The sequence below is a fragment of the Melanostigma gelatinosum genome (genome assembly GCF_949748355.1).
Source record: "Melanostigma gelatinosum genome assembly, chromosome: 2".
NCBI classification, from domain to species: domain Eukaryota; kingdom Metazoa; phylum Chordata; class Actinopteri; order Perciformes; family Zoarcidae; genus Melanostigma; species Melanostigma gelatinosum.
The window spans coordinates 24,877,087-24,888,608 of record NC_136635.1 but is presented as its reverse complement, the minus strand read 5'-3'; the positions used below and the strand labels follow the sequence as shown (position 1 = coordinate 24,888,608).

The following is an 11,522-nucleotide window of genomic DNA, read 5'->3' as shown; positions in this document are numbered from 1 at the left end:
AAAAATAACCTTCACAAACAAAATCCAAAATAACTTAAAGGTGCCATCTCAGCAGTTTTATTGAGCAGTCTCATTTTCCTTCATGTCATAGGTTTTCATAGATATGTCAGCACAGGTACAACACATTAAATGTGTAATACATATATTTCAAAATAAATAGCAAAGTGCCTTGGGATTGATCTGTAAATTTAAATGTACTGTATATACAGTGGCGATTTTTAAATGACCTACAAACTGGAGCTCCACATTAAATGCTTTTTTGTATCGATGGGAAGAAAGTGATTCTCCCCTTATCTTTACTGACCTGTGGAGTGCTTTGGTGGCCCACACATTGATACAGCAATCTCATTAAACTCTCCTTATTTATAGTAAAAATGATGCATGGTCAGGTGTAGCTCAACAGAGTTAAACATTCACTCTATCATAAGTAGACTGGAAAGCAGCAGAACTATGGCCAGGATTGGCAGACCTTTTGGTTCATGTGGGGCTCTGGAGATGGGACTCTGATGAGAGGGCCCTCTTGGGACAGGATGTCTGAGGACCAGCCTGCATGGGTTCTGCACCTCCTCTAAGGAGATCTGGACCTCACTGGGCTGGCTCAAAGTCATCCGATCACGGACCTGGGGGAAATGCAGCGAGACGAGAGGGAGGTGATGCAAACTAATGTAATAATACACACTGCGGTAATTTACCACCAAACATGAAGCATTATATCCAAATTACCCCTGTGGCCAAGAAATGGAGTGAAAGTGTGCCTTTCAATGAGTTACCTACCCTTCATTTACCAGAGAAGGCTGTTCTTTGACATAAAATATATTAATCTTATAGCTCACCCTCTCCACCTCCTCAAACACTCGCAGGAAGTTCTTTCGAAGGACATCAGCCAACTCAATCTCAGTCCAGTTCCTTTGCAGGAGTTCCTGAATTAGGGCGGGATACTTGGACACATCCTCTAGCCCCTGAGGAAAGCTGTTAACGAAAAACACATTTCAAGTCGCAGATTTTCGTTGTGTAAAAGAAACGACTCATACTGAGAGTTTTCATGTGACGAAGTACATTACTTGGAAATTATGAAGAGGAAATAATAATAATTGACACTTGTAAATATAGTTTGTTTTGTGACATTCCTGTTTGAACTACCGGTACATCGTGTCTCTATGCAGGGGGGGAATACATTCAATGCCTATTATTCTGGAGCAAATCTACCCTACCAGCTCTCTCTTTATGCCCGTTAGAAGTAAAAAGTTATTGATTTTTACCATTTTTCAGCCTGTTGACAGCCCAGACAGCCAAATTGCTGATATCAAGACAGGCTAACAAAAGCACAGTGCTCATTGATCTGGAGAGTGCCAGAGGCAAGTGTGTACCCAACTGGTATGAGCTTTGTTTTATTTTCTCTGTAAGTTGTGTGTCTGAAGATCACCACTCATCCTTTCATGGGATGGAATATATGTAGATTTACTGTCTCTTAACTTAGTGCTTCTAGCTATCTGTATGTTGTGTTAGCAAGTGAATATTTCTTACCTCACAGCACCTTCAAAGTCCCCTCCAATTCCTATCGACTCAGCTCCAATCACCTTCTTAATGTGATCAAAATGGTCTGCAAAACCCAGGTGGAAAAGTAAATCAGCTGAGATATAACAGATACAAACTACAGATTCACCTCAAGACAAAAAAAAAAGACTGAATACGGACGCCTCACCAGCGACACGAGAGATGTTTGCTTTGTCGCTGCAGGATATGAAGTTGTTGTGGAGATTCACCATGATCAACCCATGTTTCTTTTTCTGAAACACAACACACAAGTGTCACTGCCAAGTCTAGAGAATAAGAAGAAATACAGAGAGAAGCATTAACGAAGATAAGCTATGTACCAATACATTTTCCAGACACAAATAGCCATTTCTGTCTCATTTACATTCACTAGTTGTAGTGGTAGATGTGGTACACATCAGGTTTATGCTAGTCTTATCTCAAACACCCTGTAACCCTGCGCTGTGGTATGCAGCACAGACATCTTTGGCAAGATGAGAAACCTGCCCACTCAAGAGGGATCTGAGGGGGCCAGAGTTAGGTTGAGGAAAAGTAAGAGAAGTAAATCCATGTTACTACATTGTATTGATATTCAGCCTTCATGGCAGTCGGGCTCATTAACAGAGCCCGGGTCCCCCACTGACTCTGCCATCCCCAGGACATTTCCTTCTGGTCTCTCCCCTTCTGGTCTCTCCCCTGCACATCCCTGTCTCTCTACTTAAACACACTCGTCACTTTTAACATTCATACACTTCACTTGGTTTACGGTCCTGTTATCTGTTTTTGTGTGCACTTTATTCCATATCCTATATTCCATATCTTATTGTACATTTCAAATATGTTTCTATTTCCTGCACTGTGCTGACTGTTTTTGATAGTTAAATGTTATTCGACAGTTAAATGTTATTTTGACAGTTAAATGTTATTGTTTGTTGTTGAATGTTATGCACCTTCCGCCACGACAAATTCCTTGCAGATGAAAACTTGCTTGGCAATAAACGGTTCTGATTCATCTACTGCGACAACAGGTTCATCGATTTTACAAGCCAAGTTTACGTTTAGAAGCAAATCAGAAAATGCAATGGAGTTCATGTTTTTTGGATGGATGTTTCTTGCTGTTTCCATGGTATAGAAAACACTTACGGTAATATACTACACATAACAACCTATCCTATTAATATTAAGAAGAGTTAGAAAATGTGTGATTAAATATTTGAACCTATATTGTTGTTGTTGAGCAGAAACGGAAAGAAATTGATTAATCTCATCTCATTAGACTCATCCTGGCATGGGACTACATTGCTCATAGTAAATGAGAAAAAGTGCAAGTGGTGAAGGAGATTGATCTTCAATTGTAAGCAAAGTACAGCCTGCTGTATATAATAAACAAACGATCGGGACCCAAGTGGGAGGAGTGAAGAAGTTAATGAGTTGGTTAAACTGAAGCTGAATGAGGACATGAACTAATGGTGGCTGAAAGGGAAATTCAGAGAAGGGTTGGGGGAAAGAGACACAAGTAGAGCGCAAAAATTACATTAATACTACTGGTATTTAGTTGATACTTAACTTTAAATAGACAAACAGTATATTCAGGTTTGATTATTTGATCATCAACTTCAAAACAATCAAGATAAGAGTCTCGCCCATAGCACTCTGCTGAAAGTATACTAGAAATCAACTAAAGAGCTGCTGGACAAACACCGTGGAGCTTAGGCTCGTACAATTCCTGTAGTGCCTTGTTCTCACTGCTTACAATATGCTGGAGGGAAAACACTCACTTTGAATCATTGCTTTATGTTGGAAACTGTACCACACAGTTAACTGATTTGCGAATACAACACTCTAAAATATACAAAGTGCCGTTGATCCACTGTAGATCTTAAATCTCACCCAGCGTGTCATTATCAGGCTTTACATGGTTGTGCAGGGTATGCTGAGATGAGAGCGGACATCGGTAGGAAGCAAATGGTTGTAAAAATGGAACAACACAAATACAGCAGAGAGATCTTAACTTGATTCCATGATCCTGCAAATATACCATTATCAATTATACTGACTGTTAGTGGGCTAGAATCAGTTTAATTGTGGAAATCCGTTCAGAATGTATTTATCCGGTTTATACACAAAAAATAATCTAACTATGGAAACAAATTGCATGTTCTTTGTCAATAACTTTTTATTAATATAACTTAATCAGTGACTGGATTGATTTAATCAAGTCAGTAAACAAACAATTCATCACGCAGTGAATTCGTTTTCTCACCAGATCAAGCAGCAGCCAGTCGGGTACGTTGCGGCCATGGCTGCAGATGGAGAAGGAAGACGAATGGCTAAAAATAACCGGCGCCTTGGAATGCTTCAGCGCGGCCCAGGCAGTGTCCAAAGAAGTGTGGGAGAGGTCCACTATCATTCCCAGTCTGTTCATCTCCTCCACCACGGCCTACAGAAAACACATTGAAAAGCCATTGAGGCACATTGAAAAGCCTTCATGGGAAGGAAGGAAGTCAAATCAGCCGACAACAGGACATGGTTACATCTACACAATATGAGAGTAAATGTGAGAAAAGGCCGCAGGCAAAGCTAGTGACTGGGCCTGAGACTCTGATTGTTGGTGACTATGCTGTAAAATATGTCAGAAAACTGTGCAGCAAGAACACCAAAATACTCTGCTTTCCGAAAGATATGGTCTCTGACATGAGAGACAAATTCCTGGACATCGTGGCTGACTATCCCACAGCGAAAAACATCATCGTGCATACAGGAAGCTGTGATATTGTGAAACAACAGTCTGAAATTCTGAAGCGAGACTTTATTGATCTGTTAAACACAACTGCATGTGCTGACCATTCAGTACATTTTATCAACAATTTCTACCTTTTCTGGGAGCGCTTTTTGCAGCGCATGGAATTTGCCTGAACAAGTCAGGGGTAAAACTGTTGACCTCGAACCTGTTTTTCTCCCTGCGTCACCCGCCTGTCCCTACTGCCAAGGACAAGATACAAGAGGAGTCTAAACACAAGATAACCATACAGCATCGCCATGGAGACCTTACGGGAAGGATACCCCCGCCTAACGACAGCCAAAAGGAGGAGTCTCCAACCTCATCATCAGAGACCACCTCCGATCTCCCACTTTCCACACCCTTCCCAGACGAGGAGTCTTTACCTCCCTCCCCAGCACCTACTTCTATTTCGGGTCCATACTTTGGATCGCAATCCTCTCTCACACTCTCCCCATCCTCCCCCCACCTGGAGTTCACTGACCACATGGAAAAGCTGGTCATTGCTGGAACCAAACACACTCCTCTCCCCACTCCTCAACGGTACCACAATTGATATCTTCTGGGTCCAGGCTACAAGGCTAATGTTACCAATGACTCTCTCCAGGAAAAGTCGGGGCCCTGTATGCAACTAGCCGTTTCAATTCCTGTCCTGCAAGTTTATAGAAAAAGAAAGGTGAGGCTGCGAAGAAACAAGAGTAAACATGCTAACTTATCAAACTTAGCATACATTCCTCGTCAGCCTGTCCAAATAAATTGGGCAAAGAAAGCTTTAACCACATTAAACTTAGCTTTATTAAATGTCAGGTCTCTGTCAGGAAAAACATTTTTAATCAATGATTTTATTGTTAGGCACAAACTGGACATTTTGTTTTTAACTGAAACTTGGTTAAATCAAGATAACAGTGCAGCTGTTCTTATTGAATCAACACCTCACAACTTCAGTTTCATGAGCGAAACAAGAGCGCATAAGAAAGGAGGTGGAGTTGCTGTTTTATTTAATGATTCTCTTCAATGCAAGCAGATGTCCTTTGGTCATTTTAGTTATTTTGAATATGTGGCTCTGAATTACACTCAAGCTTTATTCCTAAACATTTACAGACCGCCTAAATACTGTGCAACCTTCTTTGATGAGTTTACTGAACTGCTGTCTGTAATCTGTATTGATTTTGACTGTGTTGTTATTGTTGGTGATTTGAATATCCATGTTGATAATCCCCAGGACAGAGAGTCTATAGAACTATGTGGTGTCCTTGATAACTATGATCTGACTCAGCATGTGACAGGACCCACCCACAACAGGGGGCACACTCTGGACCTAATCATCACCAAAGGTGTAAACATTTCCAAGGTTGCTGTGACTGATGTTGCACTCTCTGATCATTTCTGTGTTTTCTTTGAGAGTGCAATCTCCTTGCACACAAATGTCCAAACCAAGGTTGTGACAAAGCGTTACATCTCTGAAAACACCAGTGAACTATTTATTCAGAAGTTCTCCTCCACACCAGCCCTCTCTTGTCTCTCAGTCAATGAGCTTGTAGATGGCTTCAATTTTAAAGTTAAAAATATTATTGATGCCATTGCACCCACTAAAGTGAAGGTTGTCTCGGGTAAGCAAAGATCTCCTTGGAGAAATGCTACATTGGTCAAAATGGAGAAACGAGAGTGTCGGAAAGCTGAGCGCAGGTGGCGAAAAACTAATCTCCAGGTTCACTGTGACATCTATGAAGAGAGACTTTGCAATTATAATTTGGAACTTAGAAATGCAAGGCAGTCATTCTTCTCTGACATCATAACCAAAAACAAGAACAATACACGCGCCTTATTTGCTACCGTCGACAGGCTAACAAACCCTCCAGTGTCGGTAGCTGCTGAACTCCAATCCACCTGGGCATGCAATCAATTTGCCTCCTTTTTTACTGACACAATTTAGAAAATTAGACAAGCAGTCAGTGCCTCCACATCAACCACAGGATATGTGTTGTCCCGATCTAACATCCATTCAAATATCATGACACAATTTCATTCAATCGACCGTAGAAGCCTAGAAGACATTATACAACATCTGAAGTCATCCTCCTGCTGCTTGGATATTCTACCAACACACTTTTTCAAAAATATTTCAAACTGCATGACCACTGATCTTTTACAAATTGTAAACACATCCCTTCTCTCAGGTGTCTTCCCACAAGCCCTAAAAACTGCAGTTATTAAACCACTCCTAAAGAAGGCTAGTTTAGACTCTGCAACAATGAAAAATTATAGGCCAATATCAAACCTCCCATTTTTGAGTAAAATAATTGAAAAAGCGGTTTTCCAACAGCTGACCAACTTCTTGACCGTAAATAACTGCTTTGATGTTTTCCAGTCAGGCTTTCGACAGCACCACAGCACTGAAACTGCTCTTGTTAAGGTTTTCAACGACATCCACTTAAACATAGACAATGGCAGAAGTTCAGTCTTAGTGTTACTGTATCTCAGTGCTGCATTCGACACGGTCGACCATGCCATACTCCTAGAAAGACTAAAAATTTGGGTGGGACTCTCTGGCACAGCACTTAACTGGTTTGAATCCTACTTGAAGGACTGAGAATACTTTGTGTCTGTAGCTGATTACACATCAGAGCTGACTAAAATGACATGTGGTGTTCCCCAAGGTTCAAGACTGGGGCCTCTTCTGTTCAACATCTACATGCTTCCACTAGCTCAGATTATGGAAAACAACAAAGTGTGTTATCATAATTATGCAGACGACACACAAATCTACATAACTATGTCACCAGGGGACTATAATCCCATACAAGGGCTGGGTAACTGCATTGAACAAATCAACAACTGGATGTGCCAGACTTTTCTTCAATTAAACAAAGATAAAACAGAAGTAATTGTTTTTGGTACCAAGGACGAACAATTGAAAATCACCGCTCAGCTTCAGTCACTGATGTTAAAACCCACAAATCAAGCCAGAAATCTAGGTGTAGTTATGGATTCAGACCTCAACCTGAACAGCCATATCAAGACAATTACAAAATCAGCCTACTATCACCTGAAGAATATATCAAGGATTAGAGGACTTATGTCTCAACAGGATTTGGAAAAACTTGTCCACGCATTTATCTTCAGCAGACTAGACTACTGTAACGGTGTGTTTACAGGTCTCTGTAAAAAGTCCGTCAGAAAGCTGCAGCTGATTCAGAACGCTGCAGCTCGAGTCCTCACTAAGACCAGGAGGGTGGATCACATCACTCCAGTTCTGAGGTCTTTGCACTGGCTTCCTGTCCAACAAAGAATTGACTTTAAAATCCTGCTGTTGGTTTACAAAGCACTGAATGGTTTAGGGCCAAAATACATCTCTGATCTGCTGCTACCTTATGAACCATCCCAACCCCTCAGGTCGTCTGGGACCGGTCTACTTTCTGTTCCCAGAGTCAGAACTAAACATGGAGAAGCAGCGTTCAGTTTTTCTGCTCCACATATCTGGAACAAAGTCCCAGAAAGCTGCAGGTCTGCTGAGACCCTCAGCTCATTTAAATCAAGATTGAAGACTTTTCTGTTTGCTGCTGCCTTTAATTGAACCACATTCAATTCATATATTAATCAATTTCCTGCATTTCTGCATTTTACTACTGCATTTTATTTCTTGCACTGTTTTTTAATGTTTTAATGAATGTTCTTAATTGTTTTTAAATCTCCTTTTCTTTTGCCTTATGTTTTGATGCTTTTAATGGTTTTATGTGAAGCACTTTGAATTGCCTTGTTGTTGAAATGTGCTATACAAATAAACTTGCCTTGCCTTGCCTTACACGCATGCAAACACACTCATGCAGAGAGCAATCAAGGAAGTCCTCAATTGCCACAGAGCATTGAGTGTGAAGAGCATTAACCAATTTGAACAATAACAAGGTCCACTTTCTTTGGCACAATCTTTTACTGGAATGTCTCAAGGCTGAAAAATGACTTTCATCTCCTCTCCTTTTGGACTTTTATTCTTTAAAGCACTATCATTATAATAATGAAAACAACTACTTCTGCTACTAATACAAAATAAGAGGAACACATATATATCTTTTATATATAATACACAGATGATTCTAATCTATTTCTATACTAAAACTCTAGAATGTTATTTAAAAAGGCAATAGTCACTATTTACAGAATTTGAAGAAAAAAAACCCATTTAAAATTCTATGTCAGAAATCATTCATCATCATTAACTGTCATAGCTATCAAATGTCAGGTTTCTCACTTTCAATCAAATTGAATCTTCATCATAGTATTATTTTCTAATACCTCCTCAAAAAAGGCCAGCCGAATCCATCCAACATGCTTTGTTCAATGTGATAAAAGAAACAATTCTGTACAGTCGTTGATATTACTGACACTGAACAATACGCTTACCTTCCCAAAGTGTGTCAGGCTGTTGTTCTGTCTTTGATAGACGTCATAAAGTTTTGAGGATGATTCTGCCCTGCATTGAAAAATAGTATTTTCAAAACCACAAATGATGACAGTGTTGTCTTGTGAATCCCCCGCTACCATAACATATATCCACATACTGCTCCATTTAGGGCATCTGACCAGGGGACATTAACCTACATGCAAAATCAAGTTACAAACATAGCCTAAATATAGGTTTATTTGAATAAAAGGAAATAAATAAAATGTAAACACATTCGACCTTTCCATTCAGTCAACCCTGTAAACAAACCCTCATACGACAAACGAAAGCTAAAAAGGTAAAGGTAAAGGTAAAAATCATCCCATGTATCCCTAGTATTGATTCTCTGTTGAGTTATGTGGCCATCATTGACTTTCTGCATTGTATAAATCATATGAGACATTCTAAATACAATAATGCATTCAGAATAGATCTCTTGTTTACCAGGGTGTGTTGCAGGAATGTGTCAGGGCCATGGAGCGCACCCCGAGCTGGTAAAACATCCGCAGGGCTGGCAGGCTGCTGTCAATGGAGTGGCCCCCCTCAATACTTATTAGACATGCAATCTTATGCCTCATCTCAGAATTCCTCAGCTCTGCAGTGACAGACACACATTTATTTCACATACTGTACGCACAATATCCCAAATGAACGTCTCAGGGGAAACGGGAGATTTATTTTTTGTGTTAGCGAGTGTGTGTGATTCCATTCTTCAGTAATGACGCAAAGATGATATTACTTTCATGTCTCTCTTTGCAAATATGGACTGTTAGGACATATGCAAAAGTATGGATTCACAAATCACAGGATTATGGATGTTTTTGATGTACATTCACACATGAAACAGAAATACCTCACTCATTTAAAATTGTAGATAATCAACTACATTCAATCCCTCTTTCATCGCCACAGTGGTTTTGTGGGTAAATTGCTTGGATGCTGTGTTGAGGTGTACTATACCCTGGGCAGATGTGACCAGTTCAAAGTCCTGGTACTCAGTGCACATGCGTCTGACCACATCTATTTGTTCCAGAGTCAGCCTCACAGCATCCTTCTCCTGGGCCCCGCACATCACATAGACCGCAAACATCTGACAAAGGGACGGGTGCATGACACAAGAGAGCCAGAGGGGTATCTAAGTTACTAAAGTGCCTGTAATTGGTTTGATCTTTCCACAACATGAACTTAGTAGATGCTGTTATTCTGGGACAACTTATACGATAGAACTGATCAGGGTCAGGAGTGAAAGACTGGTTGATTAAACTGCGATACCTGTGCCTGTACATGGCCTGCTTGGAGTCGGGTGATGTCGGTGGCCACTTTGCTAATGTTGTGAAGGTCAACTTGGCTCAGCCGATTGTTGTGGCGTATCCTCAGCTGGAGAGCGAGGTCATTATGACTGACCGATGGAGAGGGTAAGAAATGGAAGTCATGAAGAGGCATTTCAATCTTAAATCCATTAATTAATTTCCATGATTGAAAATGCAATACACATGATTTACCCATCGATTAGGGGGTATTTGGACATTAAGTCATGCACTCTGTCTCTCTCAGAGTATCCAGATATCAAACAACACAGAGAGGAGAGAACCATAAGATGCCCAAGGGACTTCATCCAGATTCCGCTTGAAGCGCTCAATGCACTTTTCCTGGAAAGCATATTCTGAGAAGAGAGAACACGTCATTGACCGACCTGCGCAATATAGTGCGTAAGGCATGCATATCATTTCCTATTTTGGACATATCATTAATTTAGGAACTCACTGCACAGATAAGTCCATTTTGGAATATTACAGAAATATTGCAGTGACAGTTAAAAAAACAAAACATAAGAGCATCATTGCAAACTTACTGCTTTATATCTCATGTTTAAAGTCCTACTTAGAAAACATTACACTATTATTGGTGAGGTTTAAATCCCCCACGGTATGATGGGATTGTGCATTCTCACTACTTATTTGAACATAATTAAAACACAGTGAGTACCGTACACACAGAAACACACTCTCAAAACAATCTTGACGTATCAGCTCATATAATAGCTAATGTATGAAAATGCCCACTGGACGGTAAACACAATGATGCATCTTCATGTTCCAATAGAAGTTTATACATCTATATAACAGCGGGAAACAATTCAGTTTAAACCACGATGTACTTACCTACTGGGTCGTTAAAATGAACTTGTTGACCACCTTCTTTAACAACTGCTTCAACAGTGCGAACTTTCCAGCTCTCCGCCTCAGTCAAATGTAGAACAAACCTGTACAACAATTGTGCTGACTGATGCATTCAAGTCATGGCGGAAAACAAAAATAATTGTACTTTCCGATTTTCTACGTATTAAGCACACAGACACAAATGCTGTCATTGGAATGGCATATTGACTTTAACTGCTACTAACTCCTTCTTATTGTACCTTCTTCACTTCCAAACGCTATACCAGCATTGCAGTGAACGAGTTAACGATGGTTATATATTAGATAAACATGACAGTATAATGTACGAGGAGCACATGAAAGCACCGTAGAGACCTGTGGATTTAATGTTGCCATCTGTTGGCCAAGTAATGAAATCGCTACCATTAAAAGACTCAGCGGGATACAGGTCCAGTTACCTACTTACCCACCATGCTCTCCACGTTTTTACATTTGTCACGTGTGCAATAATGTTTACTTTCGAGCTACCATGTTTGTGTTTTGTAAAAGTATTTATGAGTTGAAAAAAACAAATAAACCCGACGTGTTTGACGACACTCTTCAAACGTTCAAA

General features: G+C 40.2%; 1 protein-coding gene across 2 annotated transcripts; it reads right to left on the bottom strand.

Moving 5' to 3' along the window:
* Positions 1–86: 86 nt before the first annotated feature.
* Positions 87–11,021, bottom strand: dpep2 (dipeptidase 2). 2 transcript variants are annotated; one of them, XM_079290635.1, is made up of 11 exons: positions 10,913–11,021; positions 10,253–10,413; positions 10,023–10,149; positions 9,711–9,840; positions 9,195–9,345; positions 8,711–8,780; positions 3,797–3,973; positions 1,703–1,787; positions 1,525–1,600; positions 834–969; positions 87–620 (listed from the first exon to the last, which is right to left on the bottom strand). In XM_079290635.1, exons 2-11 carry the CDS (start codon positions 10,408–10,410, stop codon positions 414–416), a joined length of 1,317 nt encoding a protein of 438 aa, XP_079146761.1. In that variant the 5' UTR covers positions 10,411–10,413; positions 10,913–11,021; the 3' UTR covers positions 87–413. The 2 variants fall into 2 exon arrangements, with proteins under 2 accessions (XP_079146761.1, XP_079146762.1); XM_079290636.1 differs by having other exon boundaries at positions 1,703–1,781.
* Positions 11,022–11,522: the final 501 nt, after the last annotated feature.

What these genes read in the sequence shown, in the direction of transcription:
- dpep2 (XM_079290635.1), bottom strand. Translation starts at nt 10,410, where the DNA reads ATGCTTTCCAGGAAAAGTGCATTGAGCGCTTCAAGCGGAATCTGGATG. An exon ending in GCCTGACACACTTTGGGAAG is followed by an intron (nt 3,974 to 8,710) that starts GTAAGCGTATTG and finishes TGTTTTCTGTAG; the next exon opens with GCCGTGGTGGAGGAGATGAA. An exon ending in AAACATCTCTCGTGTCGCTG is followed by an intron (nt 1,601 to 1,702) that starts GTGAGGCGTCCG and finishes TGGGTTTTGCAG; the next exon opens with ACCATTTTGATCACATTAAG.